Below are 27,956 nucleotides of genomic sequence, written 5' to 3'. Positions count from 1 at the left end.
CTGACCTCGTGATCCACCCGTCTCGGCCTCCCAAAGTGCTGGAATTACAGGCTTGAGCCACCGCGCCCGGCCTTTTTTTTTTTTTTTTTTTTTTTTTTTTTTTTTTTATGATGCACTCTCTGGTACACATATATTCCCTCTAACCATGATGGATATTCCGAATTACAATAAACATTGCATGGATGTAGGTTTGTATAAATTCACTGTGACAGATATATTTAGCTGCTGCGCTAATGTTTTGAATGGAGATTTGACAATTTAGATAACCTGGATGTTTGGTTGCTTTCATATAAATCTTCACGGGTAGAACAGCATTGAACCTATTCCAAAAATCTGTCCTTGATCCATGATCACACTCATCTCCCAGACCAGCTCCTTGAGCACATCTCCCTACCTGGAAGAAGAGGAATCTGGGCTTGGTGAGGGGAGGTCCCAGGAAGAGAACTGAGTTCTCAGAGGGCACAGCCAGCATCCTCCTCTCAGGGTGAGCCCCAAAGACTGGGGCCTCCCTCATCTCTTTTCACCTCTCCATAGCAAGGCACCACCCACATGCAAATCTTCACTTAGGCACCCACAGGAAACCACCACACAGTTCCTTAAATTCAGGGTCCAGCTCACATGGGAAATGCTCTCTGAGAGTCACGGACCTCCTGTGCAAGAACATGAAGCACCTGTGGTTCTTCCTCCTCCTGGTGGCAGCTCCCAGATGTGAGTGTCTCGGGGATGCAGATATGAAGACATGGGAGGCTGTCTCTGATCCCAGGGCTCACTGTGGGTCTCTCTGTTCACAGGGGTCCTGTCCCAGGTGCAGCTGCAGGAGTCGGGCCCAGCAGTGGTGAAGCCTTCGGAGACCCTGTCCCTCACCTGCGCTGTCTCTGGTGGCTCCATCAGCAGTAGTAACTGGTGGAGCTGGATCCGCCAGTCCCCAGGGAAGGGGCTGGAATGGATTGGGGGTATCTATGGTAGTGGTGGGAGCACCGAATACAACCCCTCCCTCAAGAGTCGAGTCACCATTTCAAAAGACACGTCCAAGAACCAGTTCTCCCTGAAGCTGAGCTCTGTGACCGCCGCGGACACCGCCGTGTATTACTGTGCGAGAGACACAGTGAGGGGAGGTGAGTGTGAGCCCAGACACAAACCTCCCTGCAGGGAGGCGGAGGGGGCGGGCGCAGGTGCCGCTCAGGACCAGCAGGGGGCGCGCGGGGCCCACAGAGCAGGAGGCCGGGTCAGGAGCAGGTGCAGGGAGGGCGGGGCTTCCTCATCTGCTCAGTGCTCTCCCTCCTCACCAGCACCTCAGCTGTCCCCAGGGCTCCTCCTTATTTATTATCTGTGGTTCTGCTTCCTCACATTCTTCTGCCAGAAAAGAAAGGAGGAAGGCACATTTTCCTCTTAGAATTGAGGTTTCACCGATTACTAGGAACTTTCCTACGAGTTTCCTGCATGGCCCATGATTCCTTAGTGATTAAAAATATGTGTATTCTAATGCTTCTCACCATCTCTTGGTTTGTGTCATCAATCGAATTGTGCCCTCTTTGAAATTCATATGCTGAAACCTTAAATTCAATGGATCTATATTGGAATTTTAATGATACAATTAAGGTTAAATGTGGTCAGAAGTGTGAGAACCTAATGCAATAGACGTGCTGTCTTTATAAGAAGAGGAAGAGACACCAGAGACCTCTCACTTTTCACGTGCACGCAGAGAAGAGGCCATGTGGAGACGCAGTGTATTAGAAGGTGCCCCAGTGCATGCCAGGAAGAAGCCGCACCAAGAACCAACCCTGCCAGCACCTTGATCTTCAACATTCAGACTTCAGAATTGTAAGAAATTCAATATTTGTTGTTTAAGCCGCCCACTCCGTGTTGTCTTCTTAGGAAGACCCAGACAGACTAATACCACATAACTCATAACTCTGTTAGTGCTGTCCCCTGGATGGAGAATCAGCCCCCTGAGGCTGGTTACATCTCTCAGATTTCTACATAAAGTAGGCAAAAAATAGTAGCTGTGATATAAAAACTTCTCATGTCCCTGTTGACCAATTTCTGGGCAAAGTGTTTTAATGAAGCCCTTGGGGCTTTGCCACAAAAGTTGTCTTTTATATTTTCTGAAGACCTAACTAATGGACAATGGGTACCAGCTGGATGGAGACTGACCACTGACCATCTTCTGCTGTCTCCTTAGCATGCCACAGAAAACCACACCAACATCACTCTATGTCTTCAACTTTCCAAATTTGCACTGAATCTATTGCTAAATGAGGAGTTACATGAGGTCTGAGTTTTGTTCCATTCTTCCCAGTCTTCCTCAATTACCAAGGGAAGAAGAGACTTTCAATGAAAATTGGCTGTCAATGCCCCCAATGCACAACACTTTTTGAGGTCCAGGAACTTTATTTGGGGGATAGTGGAATACACTTTTAAATGGAAAGCCCTAAAGCACATACAACAGCTGAAGGAATGGCCACTGTGCACCTGAAGGCTGATGAGGCAGATGGTAGGGTACCTTTCTCCAAGATGGTCCTGGGTGTGTGATGGTTGGATGCCTCATGCATATGGAATTAAGGACTGGACTGAAGTAGAAACAAGGGCCACATACCATAGGAAAGCAAGAAAAGAACAGATGGGCATCCATGAAGATAGGTAATTAAATTTGTTGAGTTTAAGATGAAATTTTTTTCCGAAGTTTATAATGTTCTTAGCTAAATATGAATCTTTTCAACAAACTGAGAATTAAAAGGAGAATGGAGTTAGAAGATGAGAGAGAAAAAAAGTCCTGAGAGAGCAGAATGAAAATTCACACAAAACTGTCACAAAGCAGAGGCCAGAATGGAGCTGATGCAGCTATGTCATTATTCTGCAGCCCTAGTTGAGACCCTTTGGTGTTTAAGGCAGGACCAGTGTTGAAGAACTCCTTTAGCTTTTGCTTCTCTGGGAAAGGTCTTACCTACCCTTTATTTTACAAAAAGATTTACATGGTAAAGTTTCTTGATTGGCAGAGTTTTGTTTGTTTTTCATTCTTTTTCCCCGAGCAATTTGAATACAGTCATGGGCCACCTAACAATGATTCAGTCAACAATAGACCACATATATGTTTGTGGCCACATAACATTGTAATACCATATTTTCACTAAGGATGTTCCATATTTAGATGTGTTTAGATAGAGAGATACTTACCACAGCATTTCAGTTCCCTGCAGTGTTTGGTGCAGTAACAGTCTGTACAGGTTACTTGTCTGGAAACATTGTGCTATTCCACATAGTCTATGTGTAGTAGGATATTCCTTGTATGTTTGTGTAAGTTCTCCCTATGATGCTTGCACAATGATGACATTGATTAGAAATACATTTCTCAGAAGTAATCTCTATCAATAAACCATACATTATCTAATATAATTCCGCTCCATTCTGAACTGAAAATCTGCTGAGAAATCTGCTAAATCTGCTCTTTTACTTTCTGTTTTCAAAAACCTATCCTTTAATGATGTGGTTTCAAACTATCTTTGATTTTTCTCATTTGGTTTACCTTATTTAAAATATATAGAGCTTCATGGATTGGAGGAATATTTGCTTCTCCAGATTTAGAAAGTTTCTACGCAATTACTGCTTTATAAACCATTCTGCCTCTCTTGCTCTGTCTCTCTTTCTCTGTCTCTCTCTCTCTCTGTCTCTCACCCTCTTTTTTCACTACCCCTTTTGTCTTATCTTTGCATAACTCCTCAATGCATAGAATTTCATTTTCATTGTGCTTCCTGACTCATAAGTCTTTAACTCTTTTTTATTTCTTTCATTTAAGTTTTTCTTCTCTGTCTCTACTATTTCAAATGATCTTTCTTTGAGTTTACTGTTTCTTCTATTACTTGATCTAGTCTGGTCTAAAATCCTCTTAAAAATTTTGTCTGACTTATTGTATTCTTCAGCATCAATATTTTTGTTTAGTCATCTTTCAAATGTTTTATCTCTATTAAAATTCTCACATTGTTCTTGCATGATGCCACTAGCTCACTGAACATGTTTCTAACACTTACTTTAAATTTTCTTCCAGGTAAACCATATGCTTCCTTTTCATTGATATCAGTTTCTAGATCTTCATGTTGTTCTTCTGTTTGGACCATGTTCCCCTCCTCCTTCATTTTCCTTGACTGTCTTTGTTGTAACCTGTTCATTTTAACAAAAGCCACCATACACTCTTCAAAGACGAGGCTTGTAGAGATCATCCTCACCAATCAGTCCAGGCAGTAATTTGGGTCTCTCAAAACTTCGTAGTATTCAAACTTCTGTCTCTGTTCTTAATGGTCCCTGGGTTTTAGAGGATGATAGATTCTGCCAGAAATCACAGGTAGGGGAAGTAGAAACTATTTACTCAAGTAGCCCCTTGAAAATTTGGACCACTGGACAAACTTTTGTTACTGATGTATGATTCATCAAGATAATGTTAGTTCAAGCTTCTCTCAACCAGTCACCTAACATTGAAATTTTATCATTTGTTATTTGAATCTGGGGTTTATTCTTTGAATATTTAGGTAAAATTAAAAACTAGTTTAAATCTTCCTATTTGGCAAACTGATCTGTTGCTGAATTTCCATTTTCTGCGTTATCTCTGTGCATTTAAATCTAAATCTGTATTAGACATGCATCTAGAATGTGGAAAAGTGTCTTAAAGTTCCTTAATTTATTTAATTTAATGGGGTTTCCAGAAGATGTGAAAATCTCCTTTGTTTATCAAACACCTGAGTATTGGTCAATAGTTTTCTCTTTAATTTTTCTCTCTCCTCTCACATTATCTATAATAAGCAAGGAGAAATGAAGACACACCATCGACAGTTTGCTTAGACATCTCACCACCTAAAATTCTAAGTGTCACTTACTAATTCTAACTTCATCCAACGTAGCATAACTAAAATATAAATTCTATAACAAGGTACACATACTTTCCAGTTCTAATACCACGTTTGTGACAGAAACAAAGCAGGTGTGCTCTCTGCGAGGTGGTCATCTGAGGTCTGAGACGAGGGGTTACACAAGTATTTTTATGATATTTAAGGGTTTGGACAACAACAGTGATAACAATTCTGATCATCACTGGCTTTTACCAGAAAGTTTACAGGTAAAGTTGCTGCTGTTATTTGATTTTAAAATCTAGTTAGAATGAAGCTCAGAGGAATAGGTCACATCCTAGGTCACACAGTGAGGAGGAATGGAGCTATGCTCTGCTCTCCACATGAAGCACAAGATCCCAGGCACGGTCCCAGGTTGCACTGACACATGGCATCTGGAGGGCAGTTCTCAGGGGATGGTCTTAGCGCACCTGCTTCCTGGGCAGGGCGCTTCCTTCTCTCAGTTGTGCACTTGCTCCTTCTGCCATCTCTGAAGTGACCACTTACGTTGCCATTAATTATTCATATTCTCTCCCTTATCATGGCAAAAAGCAGATTTATTAAATTTTCAATTCATTCTCTGAAGCACACTGCATTAGCAGAAAGGAATAAATCACATTCCTTCACCTCCCCCACAGCCCAAGATTCCTGAAGACAGAGCCAATGTGATGTACTCATAGGTGGATCTCTGCTCCATCTATGAGGAGGTGGCCTTGGTCTTCAAGTTTCAGCAATTCTGGGCAGCCAAGGTCACCTCCGTCTCCTCGTCCCTGCTCTGCAGCTCACCTGAGAATAGTTTTCTCATTGGAATATCATCTGTTTAAGGAATAAAAGTCCCTGCTTTAGGATTTGGGGCCTGAGTGCACCTACTGGATCCAGCCCAGGACTGGAGATACTTTCCAGAACACAACTTCACCTGAGACATGACCAGTCACACTGTTTTACTTGCACAATTTCAGCTTCCTCAGAAGAAAATTAAAATTGCTGAGACTTTTTCATAAACGTTGTGCCATGTCCTTTTTCTGTTTCCTTGCCTATTCATGTATGTCAGACCAGGTACCACTTATATGTAATGAGATCAGAATTTTGCCTCCAGTAACACATCTGAGGTGACACTTGATTGTAGTTTTGGTTTAGGCTCCAAAATGTAGATTATAAAATTCATCAACCTCATTTTTATGTCAAAAGAAATCTGCATAATCTGAATGTCAACACTTTTTGGAATCTATTAAATGACGGAAGTAGCAAGAAATCTTACCCACTCCAAAAACTGGATAGACAGACATGCCTAAAATGGCAGTTGACACTTGCTTAACTGGAACAGAGGTTGCAGAAGCCACAAGATATTGAGGGCACTACATGACAAGCACTATAGACATCTGAAAGACAGATGTGGACTCGGTAAATGCAACAGTCCCAGAGGGTCTTTTACTTCTAAAGTTTCTCTACTTTCTCTCCAGAAACCTTAGGATTCTAAATAATAAAATCCAAATGCATTTCCTATGGATCAGAATTGCAGATGATTAATTACGGAGAAACATATCAGGATCCTGCTGCAGGAGCTTCTACAGGGAAGGACTTTTCCAGAACCTTATCTTATGTGAATGAAGACAAATCTCCCCTTCCAGATATTTCTTTCGTCCTTCCCTTATTATGCAAATGAGCAAACACATTCAAAATCCAGCAGAAGGCAAGAAATAACAAGATCAGAGCAGAACTGAAGGAGATACAGACACAAAAAACCCTCCAAAAAATCAATGAATCCAGGCGCTGGTTTTTTGAAAAGATTAATAAAAGTGATAGACTGCTAGCAAGAATAATGAAGAAAAGAGAGAAGAATCAAATAGAAGCAATAAAAAATGATAAAGGGGCTATCACCACTGACCCCACAGAAATACAAACTACCATCAGAGAATACTTATAAACACCTCTACGCAAATAAACTAGAAAACCTAGAACAAATGGATAATTTCCTGGACACTTACACTCTCACAAGACTAAACCAGGAAGAAGTTGAATCCCTGAATAGACCAATAGCAGGCTCTGAAATTGAGGCAATAATTAATAGCCTCCCAACCAAAAAAAATCCAGGACCAGATGGATTCACAGCCAAATTCTACCGGAGGTACAAGGAGGAGTTGGTACAATTCCTTCTGAAACTATTCCAATCAATAGAAAAGAGGGAATCCCCCCTAACTCATTTTATGAGGCCAACATCATCCTGATACCAAAGCCTGGCAGAGACACAACAAAAAAAGAGAGTTTTAGACCAATATCCCTGATGAACATCGATGCAAAAATCCTCAGTAAAATGCTGGCAAACTGAATCCAGCAGCACATCAAAAAGCTTATCCACCATGACCAAGTGGGCTTCATCCCTGGGATGCAAGGCTGGTTCAACATATGCAAATCAATAAACGTAATCCAGCATATACACAGAACCAAAGACAAAAACCACATGATTATCTCAATAGATGCAGAAAAGGCCTTTGACAAAATTCAACAGCTCTTCATGCTAAAAACTCTCAATAAATTCAGTCCTGATGGAACGTATCTCAAAATAATAAGAGCTATTTATGACAAACCCACAGTCAATATCATACTGAATGGGCAAAAACTGGAAGCATTCCCTTTGAAAACTGGCACAAGACAGTGATGCCCTCTCTCACCACTCCTATGCAACATAGTGTTGGAAGTTTTGGCTAGGGCAATCAGGCAAGAGAAGGAAATAAAGGGTATTCAGTTAGGAAAAGAAGAAGTCAAATTGTCCCTGTTTGCAGAAGACGTGACTGCGTATTTAGAAAACCCCATCGTCTCAGCCCAAAATCTTCTTAAGCTGGTAAGCAACTTCAGCAAAGTCCCAGGATACAAAATCAATGTGCAAAAATTGCAAGCATTCTTATACACCAGTAACAGGCAAACAGAGAGCCAAATCATGAATGAACTTCAATTCACAATTGCTTCAAAAAGAATAAAATACCTAGGAATCCAACTTACAAGGGATGTAAAGGACCTCCTCAAGGAAAACTACAAACCACTGCTCAGTGAAATAAAAGAGGACACAAACAAATGGAAGAACATACCATGCTCATGCATAGGAAGAATAAATATCGTGAAAATGGCCATACTGCCCAAGGTCATTTATAGATTCAATGCCATCCCCATCAAGCTACCAATGACTTTCTGCACAGAATTGGAAAAAGCTGCTTTAAAGTTCATATGGAACCAAAAAAGAGCCCGCATTGCCAAGACAATCCTAAGTCAAAAGAACAAAGCTGGAGGCATCATGCTACCTGACTTCAAACTACACTACAAGGCTACAGTAACCAAAACAGCATGGTACTGGTACCAAAACAGAGATATAGACCAATGGAACAGAACAGAACCCTCAGAAATAATACTACACATCTACAACCATCTCATCTTTGACAAACCTGACAAAAAATGAAATGGGGAAAGGATACCCTATTTAATAAATGGTGCTGGGAAAATTGGCTAGCCATAAGTAGAAAGCTGAAACTGGATCCTTTCCTTACTCCCTATATGAAAATTAATTCAAGATGGATTAGAGACTTAAATGTTAGACTTAAAACCGTAAAAACCCTAGAAGAAAACCTAGGCAATACCATACAGGACATAGGCATGGGCAAGGACTTCATATCTAAAACACCAAAAGCAATGGCAACAAAAGCCAAAATTGACAAATGGGATCTAATTAAACTAAGGAGCTTCTGCACAGCAAAAGAAACTACCATCAGAGTGAACAAGGCAACCTACAGAATGGGAGAAAACTTTTGCAATCTACTCATCTGACAAAGGACTAATATCCAGAACCTACAAAGAACTCAAACAAATTTACAAGAAAAAAACAAACAAACCCATCAAAAAGTGGGCAAAGGATATGAACAGACACTTCTCAAAAGAAGACATTTATGCAGCCAAAAGACACATGAAAAAATGGTCATCATCACTAGCCATCAGAGAAATGCAAATCAAAACCACAAGGAGATACCATCTCACACCAGTTAGAATGGCAATCATTAAAAAGTCTGGAAATAACAGGTGCTGGAGAGGAAGTGGAGAAATAGGAACACTTTTACACTGTTGGTGGGACTGTAAACTAGTTCAACCATTGTGGAAGACAGTGTGGCGATTCCTCAAGGATCTAGAACCAGAAATACCATTTGACCCAGCCATCCCATTCCTGGGTATATTCCCAAAGGATTATAAATTATGCTGCTATAGAGACACATGCACACGTATGTTTATTGTGGCACTATTCACAATAGCAAAGACTTGGAACCAACCCAAATGTCCATCAATGACAGACAGGATTAAGAAAATGTGGCACATATACACCATGGAATACTATACAGCCATAAAAAAGGATGAGTTCATGTTCTTTGTAGGGACATGGATGCAGCTGGAAACCATCATTCTTAGCAAACTATTGCAAGAACAGAAAATCATACACTGCATGTTCTCACTCATAGGTGGGAATCGAACAATGAGATCACTCGGACAAAGGAAGGGGAACATCACACACCGGGGCCTGTTGTGGGGTGGGGTGAAGGGGGAGGGATAGCATTAGAAAATATACCTAATGTAAATGACGAGTGAATGGGTGCAGCACACCAACATGGCACAGGTATATGTATGTAACAAACCTGCACGTTGTGCACATGTACCCTAGGACATAAAGTATAAAAAAAAAAAAAAAAAAAAAAAAAAAAAGATAATTAACCTGAGAGCTCAGGAAAAGTCCCTGTATTACTGTGAGGGACACAGTGAGGAAACATCTGCATGAGAGCAGACCCAAACCTCCCTGCAGGGAAACAGGAGGGGACAGCATGGAAGATGCTGCTCAGCATCACCAGGGGGTGCTCAGGAAACCAAGGAGTGCTCAGGACACCATGCGGTGCTCAGAACCACCAGGGGGCGCTCAGAACACCAGGGGACACTCAAAACCACCAGGGGACGCTCAGGACACCAGGGGGCGGTTAGAATCACCAGGGGGTGCTCAGGACATCAGGGTGTTCAGAACCACTAGAGCGCACTCAGGACACCAGGGGGAGCTCAGGACACTAGGGGGTCTTCAGAACAGCCAGGGGTCAGTCAGTACACCAGGGGGCACTCGGTACAGCAGGGGGCGCTCAAAACCACCAGGGGGCCCCCAAGACACCAGGGGCACTTAAAATCAACAAGGGGTGCTCAGGACACCAGGGGTCTCAGAACCACTAGGGAGCAGTCAGGACACCAGGGGGAGCTCGGGACACTAGGGGGTCCTCAGAACAGCCAGGGGTCAGTCAGGACACCAGGGGGCGCTCGGGACAGCAGGGAGCACTCAAAACCACCAGGGGTCACCCAGGACACCAGGGGGCGCTCCAAATCACCAGGGGGCACGCAAGACATCAGAAGACACTCAGAACCACCAGGGGGCACTCAGCACAGCAGGGGGTGCTCAGGACATTGGGGGCACTCAGGACACCTGGGGGCTCTCCAAACCACCAGGGAGGGCTCAGGTCACCAGGGGATTCTCAGGACGTCCAGGAGGTGCTCAGGATACCAGGGAGTGCTTGTGCACAAGAGCTACAGGGGGCGATCAGAAAACCAGGGGGATCTCAGAAACCAGGAGGCGCTCAGGACACCAGGGGACTCAGAACACCAAGGTGTGCTCAGGACAGCAGGGGGCTCTCAGGACACCAGGGGGAGCTTAGGACACCAGGGGGGCTCAGAACACCAGGGAACACTGAGGACACGATGGTTGGGGGGAGGTGTGGCCAGAGGCACTGAGGACAACACTGCTCCCTTAGGAGGCAGCTCCACATCAGGTCCCTGGGTTGGGGCAGGGAGGAGGATGAGGGTTCCTTTTGGATCTGGACACTAACCTGTTGGGAGTTTTCCTGCTTCCTTTGTGGATTCAATCATTGGCAGATTGTTCTCAGGTATAAAACTCTGCTTTCTTGTATTATGTAATGTTTTTGGCTTTGGAGGCTGCCAGAATTACATAGTATTGTGAGAGGATTTATTCTTGGTGTATGCACAAGTGAGTGAAAGCTGCGATGTTAGGGGTGGCTTTGAAAGCTATGTTAGGGGTGGCTGAGGACAGTTTACAGGAAATGGTCATTACTATAGAAGGCTACTCATTTCTTTGCACATTTGCATAAACAATTGCAGTTAATGCAGTAAAAACTGCATCCTTTCTTGTCCCTTTTTCTTAAATGTCTCCACTCTAAGGCCAATAATCTAACCAAGCTGGGTTTCAAAGACCACCAATCAAGTGAAGTCTGTTTAATGAAACACTTTGTAAAGAAAATATGCATCTTTTATTAATCAGCTTTAAATTTTACATTGCTTTACAAATATTAATTTGGTAAATAGAATCTCATAATTATCTTCAATAATTTAAAATCTCAAAGCCATGTCATATTAAGTAATCCGAGGTTTCTCACTGTGAATTAAGGTTTCTCAACATTAGAATAGTAAGAGAGTATAATGAAATTTTTGTGAAGTTTATAAAGAAAGATGAGGATATGTTTTTTGCTTTAAAATATTTTGTTTTCCAGTTTACAGCGCATTTCTACCGGTTTAAAATTAACAACCATTGTTTACGTCTCACCCCTTTTTAAAAACAACTGCTGAGTTTTTATTAATATTCCATAGCTGGAGTTTTGAAGTAAAAGCTGTAGTATCTTTGTATTAGTGTGAATGTGTGCTGGTATGTATGTGTTAATATGTATGTGTATATATGTTGTTATGCATTGTGGCTACAAGGTACAAAATTGCCTTTAAAATAAGTAACTATTTTTAAATAAAGGAGCCCTAAATACATTTTAAGTACCTGTGACATAAATAACTATTTAATAAATGAGCTGGCTTTAAAATCATTGTTAAAGCAAAATTAGAGATACTTTCAGAATTATCAGTTTACCTTATTGTTTATATTAATTGATCAAGTGATTTTCTATTTAAAATCACAGCTAGATATTATATGGTGTGCAAATTTTTTATAAAGATTATAAAATTATAAACCTAGTTAAAGCCAGAATGATTTTTGTTGTTTGGCAAATAATATGTTTAATATTGTTGTTTTAATAAAAGACAGGTAAATAGTTATTAGAAAAACAATCATTTAATTAAACATAAGATTTTTACTTAGGTAAATACATGAAATTCATGGGTTATAACATGGTTAACAAGTAAAAGACTTTAAAGTGTGAGTATTATAGCTTTCGTAAATAATCTAGGTAAACTGCTTAAAAATAAACTAGGTAAATGTAATAAACCTTTTGCATAAACTTGTTCTACAATTTAAAAATGTAAAGTTTAATTAAGTAATAAATATTGACTAAATGTTTAAGTCATTACTAATTGTTTTAAAAAATATATACTATAAAAACTTATTTTTTAAAAAAATTTGTTCGTACAAAAAGAACTTCTTTAATTCAAAGATTTCTTATAAAACATCATAAACATAACCAGTAAATAAGAAAGATTTAAAGAAAGTTACAGAAATAGAGAAGTATTTTTGATAAGAAAAGTTATAAAAATTATATGAGAAAGAATCTTGTATGATAACATTTATCCTGAAATAAAAATGACTTTATTTAAGGAAGAGTGATGTTTAAAATAAAACAATATGTTCAAGCATGCCACAATGTTCCACTGTACAATTGTAGAATGTATGTACAATGGAACAACGCCACAATGATACTCCTCGAGAAGAACAACTCCAAGACACATAATTGTCAGATTCACCAAAGTTGAAATGAAGGAAAAAATGTTAAGGGCAGCCAGAGAGAAAGGCTGGGTTACACATAAAGGGAAACCCATCAGACTAACAGCAGATCTCTCAGCAGAAACTCTACAAGCCAGAAGAGAGTGGGGGCCAATATTCAACATTCTTAAAGAAAAGGATTTTCAACCCAGAATTTCATATCCAACCAAACTAAGTTTCATAAGTGAAGGAGAAATAAAATTCTTTACAGATAAGCAAATGCTTAGAGATTTTGTCACCATCAGGCCTACCCTACAAGAGATCCTAAAGGAAGCACTAAACATGGAAAGGAACAACAGGTACCAGCCATTGCAAAAACATGTCAAAATGTAAAGTCAATTTCCACTTTTATATTAGCCACGAATGTGGGATAGATGGGTGCTCCTAAGAGATAGATACCTTGCCCATTTTGATGGTTTTTCCAGAAGATGTGAGAAGCCACTTTGTTTGCAAAGCATCCCAGAGCCATGCTCTGCTCCACACACATGAGTGCCCATTTCCTGGTCTTTGGTTAACTGTAAAACGCTCATCAGTGCATCTGGGCTAATTTCACATCAGGTAGAGGAATGTGTTCTAAAGGAAAGCTAAAGTTGCAATAGCAAGTCCTGCTCAGTAACCTTCAGCTTCATTGTTTTTTGTGACCCGTCAACTAATTACATTACATCAAGGTTCTCAATGGGAGTTTCTAAGAAGTATAAGGGATGTACAGAAGTTCCCTAATTAAAATAATACAATTTTGAACACAACCTCAGTATTCAACCATGTCTCCACCCTTCACACCCCTCACACCCTTCACACCCTTCACACCCTTCACACCCTTCACCACAAAGGAATTTTCATCTCTTCTGGAAGTTGGTTTCATTTTGAAATTAGTGATTTTTTATTCATTTTAATATCTCAAGATTATCGTATATGACTATTTTATCAGAAAGAGAGTTGTGGGAGCTTGAACTAAACAACTGAAAACAAATTCACAACTAATTAAGCAAGATGACAGAATGTGATTGGCTCCAGGCTTTGATAATCCAGTGGTTTACGGACCCAAACTTTAAATTTACCCATCCTCCTGTTACCTTCATGGCACAGTCATCTCTCATTATGAAAGAAATGGTGACTGCATTCCCAAGGGTCATGCACAGTTACAAAAATAGACTGGCTAAGCTGAGGAGTTGATGGTTTAAATTCCCGTTTGAAGAAGTAGAATCAACTACTTTTCTGAGTGGCTCACAATGACTCCAGCTCACTCACAGAGCTCAGACAGAAACTTCACTTGAGGGTGGGAGCTGGGCTGCAGGGGGCACTCGGTAGCCATAAGGGTGAAAGTGAGCTGTGAGATGGAACTTCCCCGTCACCTCAACATGGAATTTATTGTTTCATTTCATTAGTACTCGTTACATAATGGTTCGTATTTTTTGGTCTGTTCATTACTTGTATTTTTCAAAGGAATCTCACTTGAATCTTTACTCTTTTGCATTTTGTCTCCAGGACAATGTTGGGAAGTGTTACCTCCAGCATCATAACTTGATCTAGTGACCTGACACTTTTGTGGCAAAGAATACCTACCAATTCAGAAGCTCTTTGGTTTTCTTTCCATGAAATAGAATTATTTCTTCTGTTCTGTGCATGAGCATATCCTAGCAATCCTGTACACACCCACATAGATGTCTACAAGCCTATGAATTATTCTCTGTAAATAAAAATTTATCTCAATTTCCCTCAGTGTTCATGATTCTCCTGAAGGTGAGGAAGATCTTTCTGGATCTGTTTAAACAAAATGTCCAGAGGCCACCTGGTAGGTAAGGGGCTCACCTGGCTCTGAATGTTGGCTCTGTGTCTTTCCCTCTGTGTCCCACAGGTCAGCTCACTTGTTCAGTCCTAACAAGAGAGCCCAGGTTTGTCCTGATGTTAAAACACACCCAACTTCTGATGACGCTCCTGTTACCCACATCCATGGAGATAGATTATTTATTATATAATTCACCAAACTAATGTCAAATGCCCAAGTTGCAATACCGCAAAATCTAAGGTATGTTCATGCAATTCAATGAAGGAGAAAGTCTTTTAGACACAGGTGTACCTGAAATGATAAATATGTGGGTGAGGACTCTGGGCTTGAGTGTCATTGTCCAGCCATGTTTCAGAAGTGTGACCTGTCAGGGAAGAACCAGAGTTCCTTGTGCTCTCAGAGGGGAGGGCTCACAGATGTCCTCTCTTGTTCCCAGGAAAGGCAATTGCACTAATCTTGATGATGAGACTATGCTCCTGTGCGGACCTATTATAGTTTTTGACCGAAATTTTCACTGTGATCCCCAATCTACATCTATTCACACAGAAGTATATAAAGGTCAGGCCACATTCTCAGAATCACACATTGACACGGTTGGAGATGCATCCCACTACCTTCTCCTGAGATTGCAGACAGAATCCCAAACTTCAAACGTTCCCAAAAGGGAAGGTCTCAGATTTTTTTTTTTTTTTTTTTAATGAGGCACTCTCTGGGACAGATATATTCCCTCTAACCATAATGGATATTCTGAATTACAATAAACATTGCATGGATGTAGGTTAGTATAAATTCACTGTGATTAATATATTTAGCTGCTGCCCTAATGTTTTTGAATGGAGATTTGACAATTTAGATAACCTGGATATTTGGTTGGTTTCATATAAATCTTCACGGGTAGAACAGCATTGAACCTATTCCAAAATCTGTCCTCGATCCATGATCACACTCATCTCCCAGACCAGCTCCTTGAGCACATCTCCCTACCTGGAGGAAGAGGACTCTGGGCTTGGTGAGGGGAGGCCCCAGGAAGAGAACTGAGTTCTCAGAGGGCACAGCCAGCATCCTCCTCTCAGGGTGAGCCCCAAAGACTGGGGCCTTTCTCATCCCTTTTCACCTCTCCATAGGAAGGCACCACCCACATGCAAATCCTCACTTAGGCACCCACAGGAAACCACCACACATTTCCTTAAATTCAGGGTCCAGCTTACATGGGAAATGCTCTCTGAGAGTCATGGACCTCCTGTGCAAGAACATGAAGCACCTGTGGTTCTTCCTTCTCCTGGTGGCAGCTCCCAGATGTGAGTGTCTCGGGGATGCAGATACGACGATATGGGAGGCTGTCTCTGATCCCAGGGCTCACTGTGGGTCTCTCTGTTCACAGGGGTCCTGTCCCAGGTGCAGCTGCAGGAGTCGGGCCCAGGACTGGTGAAGCCTTCGGAGACCCTGTCCCTCACCTGCGCTGTCTCTGGTGGCTCCATCAGCAGTAACTACTGGAGCTGGATCCGCCAGTCCCCAGGGAAGGGGCTGGAGTGGATTGGGTATATCTATGGTGGTAGTGGGAGCACCAGCTACAACCCCTCCCTCAAGAGTCGAGTCACCATTTCAACAGACACGTCCAAGAACCAGTTTTCCCTGAAGCTGAGCTCTGTGACCGCCGCGGACACCGCCGTGTATTACTGTGCGAGATACACAGTGAGGGGAGGTGGGTGTGAGCCCAGACACAAACCTCCCTGCAGGGAGGCGGAGGGGGCGGGCGCAGGTGCCGCTCAGGACCAGCAGGGGGCGCGCGGGGCCCACAGAGCAGGAGGCCGGGTCAGGAGCAGGTGCAGGGAGGGCGGGGCTTCCTCATCTGCTCAGTGCTCTCCCTCCTCACCAGCACCTCAGCTGTCCCCAGGGCTCCTCTTTCTTTGATATCTGTGGTTCTGCTTCCTCACATTCTTCTGCCAGAAAAGAAAGGAGGAAGGCACATTTTCCTCTTACAATTGAGGTTTCACCGATTACTAAGAACTTTCCGGCCGGGCGCGGTGGCTCAAGCCTGTAATCCCAGCACTTTGGGAGGCCGAGACGGGCGGATCACGAGGTCAGGAGATCGAGACCATCCTGGCTTACACGGTGAAACCCCGTCTCTACTAAAAAATACAAAAAACTAGCCGGGCGAGGTGGCGGGCGCCTGTAGTCCCAGCTACTCCGGAGGCTGAGGCAGGAGAATGGCGTAAACCTGGGAGGCGGAGCTTGCAGTGAGCTGAGATCCGGCCACTGCACTCCAGCCCGGGCTACAGAGCGAGACTCCGTCTCAAAAAAAAAAGAACTTTCCTAGAAGTTCCTGCATGGCCCATTTTTCCTTAGTGATTAAAAAAATATATATATATATATATATTCTAATGCTTCTCACGATCTCTTGGTTTGTGTCATCAATTGAATTGTGCCTTCTTTGAAATTCATATGCTGAAACCTTAAATTCAATGGATGTATATTGGAATTTTAATGATACAATTAAGGTTAAACGTGGTCAGAAGTGTGAGACCTAATGCAATAGACGTGCTGTCTTTATAAGAAGAGGAAGAGACACCAGAGACCTCTCACTTTTCACGTGCACGCAGAGAAGAGGCCATGGGGACACGCAGTGTATTAGAAGGTGCCCCAGTGCAAGCCAGGAAGAAGCCGCACCAAGAACCAACCTTGCCAGCACCTTGATTTTCAACATTCAGACTTCAGAATTGTAAGAAAATCAATATGTGTTGTTTAAGCCACCCACTCCGTGTTGTCTTCTCAGGAAGACCCAGACAGACAAATACCACATAACTCATAACTCTGTTAGCGCTGTCCCCTGGATGGAGAATCAGCCCCCTGAAGCTGGTCACATCTCTCAGATTTCTACATAAAGTAGGCAAAAAATAGTAGCTGTGATATAAAAACTTCTCATGTCCCTGTTGACCAATTTCTGGGCAAAGTGTTTTAATGAAGCCCCTGGGGCTTTGTCACAAAAGTTGTCATTTATATTTTCTGAAGACCTAACTAATGGACAATGGGTACCAGCTGGATGAAGACTGACCACTGACCATCTTCTGCTGTCTCCTTAGCATGCCACAGAAAATCAGACCAACATCACTCAATGTCTTCAACTTTCTAAATTTGCACTGAATCTATTGCTAAATGAGGAGCTACATGAGGTCTGAGTTTGTTCCCTTCTTCCCAGTCTTCCTCAATAACCAAGGGAAGAAGAGACTTTCAATGAAATTTGGCTGTCAATGCCCCCAACCCCACATCACTTTTTGAGGTCCAGGAACTTTATTTGGGGGATAGTGAAATACACTTTTAAATGAAAAGCCCTAAAGCACATACAACAGCTGAAGGAATGGCCACTGTGCACCTGAAGGCTGATGAGGCAGATGGTAGGGTACCTTTCTCCAAGATGTTTCTGGGTGTGTGATGGTTGGATGCCTCATGCACATAAAATTAAAGACTGGACTGAATTAGAAACAAGGGCCATATCCCATAGGAAAACAAGAAAAGAACAGATGGGCATCCGTGAAGACAGGTACTTAAATAGTTGAGTTTAAGATGAATTTTTTTCCCGAAGTTTTTAATGTTCTTAGCTAAATATGAATCTTTTCAACAAACTGAGAATTAAAAGGAGAATGGAGTTAGATGATGAGAGAGAAAAAAAGTCCTGAGAGAGCAGAAAGAAAATTCACACAAAACTGTCACATGACAGAGGCCAGAATGAAGCTGATGCAGCTATGTCATTATTCTGCAGCCCTAGTTGAGACCCTTTGGTGTTTAAGGCAGGCCCAGTGTTGAAGAACTCATTTAGCTTTTGCTTCTCTGGGAAAGGTCTTACCGATCCTTTATTTTACAAAAAGATTAACATGGTAAGGTTTCTTGGTTGGCAGAGTTTTGTTTGTTTTTCATTCTTTTTCCCCGAGCAATTTGAATACAGTCATGGGCCACCTAACAATGATTCAGTCAACAATAGACCACATATATGTTTGTGGCCACATAACATTGTAATACCATATTTTCACTAAGGATGTTCCATATTTAGATGTGTTTAGATAGAGAGATACTTACCACAGCGTTTCAGTTCCCTGCAGTGTTTGGTGCAGTAACATGCTGTACAGGTTACTTGTCTGGAATCATTGTGCTATTCCACATAGTCTATGTGTAGTAGGATATTCCTTTTAGGTTTGTGTAAGTTCTCCCTATGATGCTTGCACAATGATGACATTGACTAGAAATACATTTCTCAGAAATAATCTCTATCAATAAACTATACATTATCAAATATAATTCCTCTCCATTCAGAACTGAAAATCTTCTGCTGAGAAATCTGCTAAATCTGCTCTTTTACTTTCTGTTTTCAAAAACCTTTACTTTAGCAATGTGGTTTCCAAACTATCTCTGATTTTTCTGAATCGGTTTACCTTATTTAAAATGTATAGAGCTTCATGGATGTGGACGAATATTTGCTTCTCCAGATTTAGAAAGTTGCAATGCTATTACTTCTTTCAAAACCTTTCTGCCTATCTTGCTCTGTCTCTCTTTCTCTCTCTCTCTCTCTTTCTCTGTCTCTCTCTCAACCTCTTCCTTCACTATCCCTTTTGTCTTATCTTTGTATAACTCCTCAATGCATAATTTCATTTTCACTGTGCTTCCTGACTCATAAGTCTTTAACTCTTTTTTATTTCTTTCAGTTAAATTTTTCTTCTCTGTCTCTACTATTTCAAATGATCTTTCTTTGAGTTTACTGTTTCTTCTATTACTTGATCTAGTCTGGTCTAAAATCCTCTTAAAAATTTTGTCTGACTTATTGTATTCTTCAGCATCAATATTTTTATTTAGTCATCTTTTAAATGTTTTATCTCTATTAAAATTCTCACATTGTTCTTGCATGATGCCACTAGCTCATTGAACATGTTTCTAACATTTACTTTTAATTTTCTTCCAGTTAATCCATATGCTTCCTTTTGATTGATATCAGTTTCTAGATCTTTATGTTGTTCTTCTGTTCGGACCATGTTCCCCTCCTCCTTCATTTTCCTTCACTGTCTTTCTTGCTACCTGTTCATTGTAACAAAAGCCACCATACACTCTTCAAAGACGAGGCTTACAGAGATCATCCTCTCCAATCAGTCCAGGCAGTAATTTGGGTCTCTCAAAACTTCATAATATTCAAGCTTCTGTCTCTGTTCCTAATGGTCCCCAGGTTTTAGAGGATGATATATTCTGCCAGAAATCACAGGTAGGGGAGGTAGAAACTATTTACTCAAGCAGCTGCTAGAAAATTTGGACCACTGGACAAAGTTTTATTATTGATGTATGATTCATCAAAATAATGTTAGTTCAAGCTTCTCTCAACCAGTAACTAAACATCGAAATTTTATCATTTGTTATTTGAATCTGAGGTTTATTCTTTGAGTATTTAGGTAAAATTACAAACTAGTTTAAATCTGCCTATTTGGCAAACTGATCTGTTGCTGAATTTCCATTTTCTGTGTTCTCTCTGTGCATTTAAACCTAAATCTGTATTAGATATGCATCTAGAATGTGGAAAAATGTCTTAAAGTTCTTTAATTTATTTAATTTAATGGGGTTTCCAGAAGATCTGAAAAATCTCCTTTGTTTATCAAACACCTGAGTATTGGTCAATAGTTTTCTCTTTAATTTTTCTCTCTCCTCTCACATTGTCTATAATAAGCAAGGAAAATGAAGACACACCATTGACAGTTTGCTTAGATATCCCACCAGCTAAAATTCTGTCACTTACTAATTCTAACTTCATCCAATGTAACATAACTAAGATATAAATTCTATAACAAGGTACACATAGTTTCCAGTTCTAATACCACGTTTCTGACAGAAACAAAGCAGGTGTGCTCTCTGCGAGGTGGTTATCGGAGGTCTGAGCCGAGGGGTTACACAGGTATTTTTATCATATTTAAGGGATTGGGCAACAACAGTGATAACAATTCTGATCATCACTGGCTCTTACCGGAAAGTTTACAAGTAAAGTTACTGCTGTTATTTGATTTTAACACCTAGTTAGAATGAAGCTCAGAGGAAGAGGTCACATCCTAGGTCACACAGTGAGGAGGAATGGAGCTGTGCTCTGCTGTCCACACTACGCACAAGATCCCAGGCACGAGCCCAGGTTCCACTGACACGTGGCATCTGGAGGGCAGTTCTCAGGGGATGGTCTTAGCGCACCTGCTTCCTGGGGCAGGGTGCTTCCTTCTCTCAGTTGTGCACTTGCTCCTTCTGCCAGCTCTGAAGTGACCACTTGCATTGCCATAAATTATTCATATTCTCTCACTTATTATGGCAAAAAGTATATTTATTAAATTTTCAATTCATTTTCTCTGAAGCACACTGCGTTAGCAGAAAGGAATAAATCACATTCCTTCACTTCCCCCACAGCCCAAGATTCCTGAAGACATAGCTGATGTGATGTATTCATAGGTGGATCTCTGCTTCACCTATGAGGAGGTGGCCTTGATCTTCAAGTTTCAGCAATTCTAGGAAGTCAAGGTACCTCCGTCTCCTCCTCCCTGCTCTGCAGCTCACCTGAGACCAGAACCTTATCTTATGTGAATGAAGACAAATCTTCCCTTCCAGATTTTTCTTCCATCCTTCCATTATTATACAAATGAGCAAAGTTAGCCAATGGGGGTGAGAAGTAAGTAAATAGTCCAGGGACGCTGAAACCAGAAAAGGGATTAACTGCCAAAAATGAGCTTCTCCCCCTGGTGACGCCTGGTCAAGGTCACAGCCCAGAAGAGGATGCCCATCGCGTCTCTAGGTTTCCATGGTCAGAACAGGCAGTGCTTCCCCGCACTGCCCAATCCATTCTCACTAGGAGGATGGCTCTGGATTAAAGATACAAGTGTGGCAATGCACAGACTCTATCTGAGGAAAACAAAGGGAAACTAATGGAAAATGGCAGACAGTGACACAAGACAATAGAGGAATCCGAAGCCTCTGATATCACCATTTTTAAGACCAAGGTCTTGAAAACTCCCTGACTGACCTCAGCTTCCGTTATCATGAAGCCTTTGCTGGATTCCTAGCTGAGAAAATGAAAAGAACAACGTGCATGCACTTCCCAAGTCTCCTCTTGTATCCTGTTTGTTTTAGATCTCTAGGGGAAAAAGTCAGATACATGGGCCTAGTGTCAGTGTAGGTGGCACTTCCTATAAGCTACAACATAGGAAGAAGGGAAAATGTGTGTTATTGGAATCGTGGATATGGAGTGGGGTGTCATCTGAATGTATCTGGACCTGCTGGTATTCTCAGGTGCAACATTCAACTGCAGGAGCCCATTGAAGAAACACATCACTCCCCAAACTCCTGTGAGTTTCTGTATTCATTTTGGATCCACTAATGAAGTGAATCCAGAGCTTCAGAGAAGGAGCTTCCTCCTTCATCATATAATCCTCGCTTTGGTTCCCCCTGCAGAGTTCAACAGGTTTAGTAAGGCTAATCACTTGTTTCAAGAAATGGTGTCAGCAGCATATGGTGTCACTGAAAGAGCATTCTAAACCAGAACAAAGCCATTTCATGTTGGGCTATGATTCTGGGTGTAAAGGTTTTGTGAACCCCAACAGGAACCTCCTTGCAAAGTAAGGGCTGGGCTGGAGAGTCACTCAGGAGCCACACAACACAGGTTCCAGCCCTGGAGCAGCTGCACAGGAGGCTGCTGAGAAGGTTTCCTCTGAAGGACTGAGTCTTCCTTTGTCAGAAAAAAAAGCTAAAATACGAGTTCAACAAGTTGCTGATGTCTGAACCATTCATACAATTTAAGGCAATGAGAACTATTTTTAAAGTGGGCTTCTGGGATTATTAATATCTTAATAGTGAGAATATGAAGAATAGGGATGGTTTTCCTGATTCAATGGATACAGAATTGTGGTAGCCACTATATATCTATGAATAAGAAATTCAGATTTCAGTGTTAAGTAATGTTGCCTACATTGTGTGAGTGACAGGGCGTGGTGGATCTTGGAATGTGACCGGGGCACTTACCAATTAAGTCAGAAATCAATATGTAAAAATGAGGATCTATAGATATGAACTGAAAGTATGTAAATACTTCATAAAATACTAACAAATGGAGTTGAAAATTAACCCAAAATTATTAAAAACACAAATTCCTTGACAATTATATTGGGAGCAGTGAGTTCATAAAGAACTCCAAACTACTGTTTCAACTTCTGATTCCTATTGTTCCTGAGATGAGAAAATCAGTTCTAATTACACATCCCAGGGCAAATCTCTAAACCAAGAGTGCTTCCATTGAAGATCCTGGGGAATCAGACACAGGGCAGGTTCTAGAGACACTGGATCAGGAGTACCCAGCGGATCTCAGAGGGACCTGCTGGACACTCATATGGGAGATCAGCAGTCACTGTCTCAGATCACCAGTGAGCTGAGCTGGTGCCTGACAGGTCCAGAATAGGGCCAAGGCCTCTTCTCAGTGTCATGAAGAGGGATGGTTCCAGAAATCTTCCAGGTGGTCTCTACGCTTATAAAATGAAAGTTCACGATGAGGAGCGTGCTCTGAAGGGGCTTATTTTTCAGTGAAAGGACCTCTGTCCACAAACATTCATAAATGGAGCAGGACATGCATTTCATCAAACAGGATTAGGGCTCAGACCATCTGCATCTCACTCTCATAAGGCCAATGTGTCATTTACCTTCCCTTTCTTATCATGGATCAGGGTTTTGGCTACGATATGTCCTGCCTCATGAATATGCAAATAAGCTGAGATCCACTGAAGTAAATAACCTGATATCCACTGGATTTCTGTGCCCTGAGAGTGAAAGGAGCTGGGCACATTCCTCAGCCCCGGGCTCAAAACTCCCTGAGCCTAGCACAAACACATCCCATCCTCCCATCCCACCACCATATATCTCTCAAACTCCCTGAGCCCAGTACAAATACCACCTGGAAAGTCTCCGATAAGGAGACAGCCATTCAAGGTTACTGAAAGCGCAGGAGCCAAAAGAATTTCTTTGTTCCCCTACAACTTTCGGGCCATAAAAAGCAAACGCTCGCATTGTTCGGGGCCCTCTTGTATACTGTGTAAAGGAGGGACCAGGTTCGAACTTGTAGTAAAGATCCTTGCCGCTTGGCTTTGACTCTGGACTCTGGTGGTCTTTTTGGGGAACAAACAGTCTGGGCATAACACGAGCATCATCCAACAACCAATCCCTCCTCTAGAGAATCCCCTGAGAGCTCAGCTTCACACCATGGACTGGGCCGGGGGGATCGTTTTTTTGGTGGCAGCAACTGCAGGTAAAGGAACACCTATTCCCTGGGATGAGAGGGGAACTCTTTTCAGTCAAAAAGAATTGTATCCACTCTTCTGTGTCCTCTCCACAGGCGCCCACTCCCAGGTGCAGCTGGTGCAGTCTGGGGCTTAGGTGAGGAAGCGTGGGCCTCAGTGAAGGTCTCCTGTAATTTTTCTGGGTTCATCATCACAAGCTACAGTATACACTGGGCGTGACAGGCCCCTGGACAAGGGCTTAAGTGGATGGGATGGAACAACTCTAGCAATGGTAATAGAGTCTACAAGCAGAAGTTTAAGGGCAGACTCACTATGACCAGGGACACGTCCAGGAGCTCAGCCTACACAGAGTTGAGCAGCCTGAGATCTGAAGACACGGCCGTGTATTACTGTGCACGACACACAGTGTGGAAACCCACAGCCTGAGAGAGTCTGAGGGCCTGAGGGAGGAGGCAGCTGTGCTGGGCATGAGGAGATGACAAGGATTATGTGATTGTAGACTTTCTTAGAAAGTGAGGTTAATTCATTGAAGAAAAGGAACAAGAGAAATGTGTATGCACTCTAATTATTCGAGAAATTTTCCATACAATATTTACTCTGTAAGCGAAATTCAAGGAGTAGAAAACAATCAAATTAATAAAACTGATATAGGAATTGTTCTGAAGATATTAATGTGAGCATGAGTTTTTGAATCCGTGTTGTAAATATTTTGGAACACAGCTGCGAGATCACATTTTATCTCTCCATTTACGTCCATTATATGAAATATCAAAATGTTTTAATGTTTTCCATACTGTGCAGTTATGATTTGGGGCTCATGCCAGCAATGCATGATATATCTCGGTTCTTCCTCATTCTTTTTTTTTTTTTTTTTTGAGATGGAGTCTCGCTTTGTAACCCGGGCTGGAGTGCAGTGGCCAGATCTCAGCTCACTGCAAGCTCCGCCTCCCAGGTTTACGCCATTCTCCTGCCTCAGCCTCCCGAGTAGCTGGGACTACAGGCGCCCGCCACCTCGCCCGGCTAGTTTTTTGTATTTTTTAGTAGAGACGGGGTTTCACGGTGTTCGCCAGGATGGTCTCGATCTCCTGACCTCATGACCCGCCCGTCTCGGCCTCCCAAAGTGCTGGGATTACAGGCTTGAGCCACCGCGCCCGGCGGTTCTTCCTCATTCTTATTGCCATTTGGCACTATGAATATTGTGTATTTTAACCATTCTACTAGATTATTAGCGGTATCTCATTGTTGTTTAAATGCACATCTCTAATTAAAATTTTATATTTAATTATTTTTATAGAATTATGAAGTGTCTATTTTGATATTCTGCTCATTTTTAATTTAACTGTTTTCTTTTGATCCGTTGTATGTTTCCTTACATACCCAATATAAAATTCATTTACCAAGTTAACATAAAGCCATTTGACAAATATGTGATTTAGGAGTGTATTCTCCAAGTCTGTAGTTGTCTTTTCACTGCTTTGTCAGTCTCTCTGGCAGAAAAATGTTCATATACACACATATATATATGTATATGTGCACTTAGGTGTGTGTGTGCATGTGTGTATAAACTTGGATAAAATAATTTTAATTTTCCATAGATTATACTTCTGGTATTATTCTAAAACTAATTACAAAATCAACTCTAACAAAAAAACTTGTGTCTCTAATCTCTGGCCACAATCACAGCATAATTCCTTAAATTTCACCTACTTTATGGGAGGATTATTAACTTGAGATGTTTGAAAATCTTCTGCATGAAAAATGTCTTTTTTTCAACTTTTTAAAAGTTTAATTATCTGTTAATAACAGTGTTGGTTCATTAACATTTATTTTTCACTATGGAGAAAATTTGATGTTACATTATTCATTTTATTGCTCAAATCACCACAGCTTTTTTAGGTCCTGTGAGCTCATTTAGTTTGGATTCTATTTCCTCACAGCACACCCCATCCTTTTGATTTTGAACACGTTCCTTTGTCCTGGTCTTACAAGAAATTCCAAGCTCATTTTCTTTACTGTCTTCTCTATACATAGAATTAGTTATTTCTCCAAGGATTTCTGGTTCCTCATATTAAAGAATTACATTAAAATATAAAATTGTGAAATTGGGTGTGTGTTGTTAATGTGGTGTCAGTGTTTCTAGGACCTCTAAGCCAACAGCCCTGGAAAATATACAATGTATATTAACCCATGTGTACATGCACAACTGAACTATTTCTGTGCCTTAAAAAAAAATCCAGAGAGCATTTGAAATGCCTGTGGTGTATTATAAAATAAGAAGCCTCCCAAAGTAAGGCCATAAACTGGCCCTAAAACCTGCCATAAACAAAATCTCTGCAGCACTGTAACATGTTCATGATGGCCATAAAGCCCATAGTGGAAGGTTGTGGGTTTACTGGAATGAGAGCAAGGAACACCTGACCTGGCCCGCCCAGGACAGAAAACCGCTCAAAGACATTGTTAAGCCACAAACAATAGCATGAGTGATCGGTGCCCTAAGGACATGCTCCTGCTGCAGTTAACTAGCCCAACCTATTACTGTAATTCAGCCCATCCCTTCGTTTCCCATAAGGGATACTTTTAGTTAATTTAAAATCTATAGAAACAATGCTAATGTGACTAGCTTGCTGTTAATAAATTCGTGGGTAAATCTCTGTTCGGGTCTCTCAGCTCTGAAAGCTGTGAGACCCCTGATTTCCCACTTCACACCTCTATATTTTTGTGTGTGTGTCTTTAATTCCTCTAGTGCCACTGGGTCTCCCCGACGGAGCTAGTCTTGGCAATGTGGATGCCAGGGAGGGCCGATGAAACACCAGGGGGCGCTTAGGACCCACTAAGGAAGGCTCAGAACACGAGGGGTCACTCAGAGCCACCAGAGGGTTCTTAGGACACCAGGGAATGCTCAGGACACCAGGGCACCCTCGGAACCACCAGGGGGAGCTCACGACAACAGAGGACGATCATAACCACCAGGGGGCGCTCAGGAGACTGGGGGGGATGTTCAGAACCACCAGGGGGCGCCCAGGACACCAGGGGTTGCTGACAACCAGCAGAGGGTGCTCAGGACACCAGGGGACTCTCAGAACCATCACGGGGCACTCAGAACACCAACGGCTGATCATAACCACCAGGGGTGCCCAGGACAACAGCTCGCTCAGGACACCAGGAGGCCCACAGCACCACCAGGGGGTGCTCAGGACTATAAGGCAGTGCTCAGGATACCAGGGTTAGCTCAGGATAGCAGGGAACACTCAGAACCACCAGGGGGCGCACAAGACACCAGGAGGCTCTCAGAACCGCCAGGGGGCGCTCAGGGGTATAAGGCAGTGCTCAGGACACCAGGGTTAGCTCAAGATAGCAGGGAACGCTCAGGGCCACCAGGGGGCGCTCAGGACACAAGGGGATGCTCAGGACACCAGGGGACGCTCGGAACCACCAGCGGGCACTCAAGGCAACAGGGGACGATCATAACCACCAGGGAGCACTCAGGACACTGGGGGATGTTCACAACCACCAGGGGGCGCCCAGGACACCAGGGGGTGCCCAGGACACCAGGGGGCGCTGAGAACCAGCAGGGGGTGCTCAGGACACCAGGGGGCGCACATGACACCAGGGGACTCTCAGAACCATCAGGGGGCTCTTGGGACACCATGGGACGATCATAACCACCAGGGGTGCTCAGCACAACAGCTCGCTCAGGACAGTAGGAGGCTCTAAAGAACCACCAGGGGGCGCTCAGTACTACAAGGCAGTGCTCAGGACACCAAGGTTAGCTCAAGATAGCAGGGAACGGTCAGAACCACCAGGGGGCGCTCAGGACACTAGGGGGCACTCAGGACTTAAGGGTTCTTTTGGGTGGTGGCTCCCTATCAAGTGCTTGGGGATGGTGTGTTTCTTTTTTTAGGCTTTGTGATTTCTCACCTGGTGAAACAAAAGTCTTCCCAGGATCTCTTGCCATTTATTTCTTGGAATACATGTTTCTCTCCTCTACAAAATCTTAACTTAGAACCATAATTCAATTCTTTATATTTTTATAATAATACTAGCAATATCTAAGTAAATTTTAAAATGAAAAAATTGTATGTTTACTTTAAACTATTTCCATAAACAGATTTCTGTTTCCTGCACTGTGTCAGTCACATTATTTTAAATACTTTTCTAACAATAACTCAGTATATGAATGTGCTGAGTTTATTTTCCTTTCATCTGCTGTTTATGGAGATGAAACATCACTT

The 27,956-nt window shown here is 42.2% G+C and overlaps 1 protein-coding gene and 1 gene segment (V, D, J or C); both read left to right on the top strand.

The window, feature by feature from the left end:
* The window catches only part of LOC144330491 (immunoglobulin heavy variable 4-59-like), an 85,804-nt gene extending 69,123 nt beyond the window's left edge, over positions 1 to 16,681 (top strand). The window contains 1 exon segment of the V gene segment in view: positions 15,819 to 16,681. Coding sequence covers positions 15,819 to 16,348 — 530 coding nt within the window.
* Positions 590 to 14,365, top strand: LOC106999628 (immunoglobulin heavy variable 4-4). 3 transcript variants are annotated; one of them, XM_077942162.1, is made up of 3 exons: positions 590 to 708; positions 792 to 1,115; positions 14,137 to 14,365. In XM_077942162.1, exons 1-3 carry the CDS (start codon positions 663 to 665, stop codon positions 14,169 to 14,171), a joined length of 405 nt encoding a protein of 134 aa, XP_077798288.1. In that variant the 5' UTR covers positions 590 to 662; the 3' UTR covers positions 14,172 to 14,365. The 3 variants fall into 3 exon arrangements, with proteins under 3 accessions (XP_077798288.1, XP_077798290.1, XP_015000136.3); XM_077942164.1 differs by lacking the exon at positions 14,137 to 14,365 and adding an exon at positions 5,513 to 7,808; XM_015144650.3 differs by lacking the exon at positions 14,137 to 14,365 and having other exon boundaries at positions 792 to 2,040.
* Positions 16,682 to 27,956: the final 11,275 nt, after the last annotated feature.

This window comes from Macaca mulatta, chromosome 7 (assembly GCF_049350105.2).
Source record: "Macaca mulatta isolate MMU2019108-1 chromosome 7, T2T-MMU8v2.0, whole genome shotgun sequence".
NCBI classification, from domain to species: Eukaryota; Metazoa; Chordata; class Mammalia; order Primates; family Cercopithecidae; genus Macaca; species Macaca mulatta.
The sequence above is the reverse complement of the archived record's forward strand: the minus strand, read 5'-3'. Positions and strand labels throughout refer to the sequence as shown.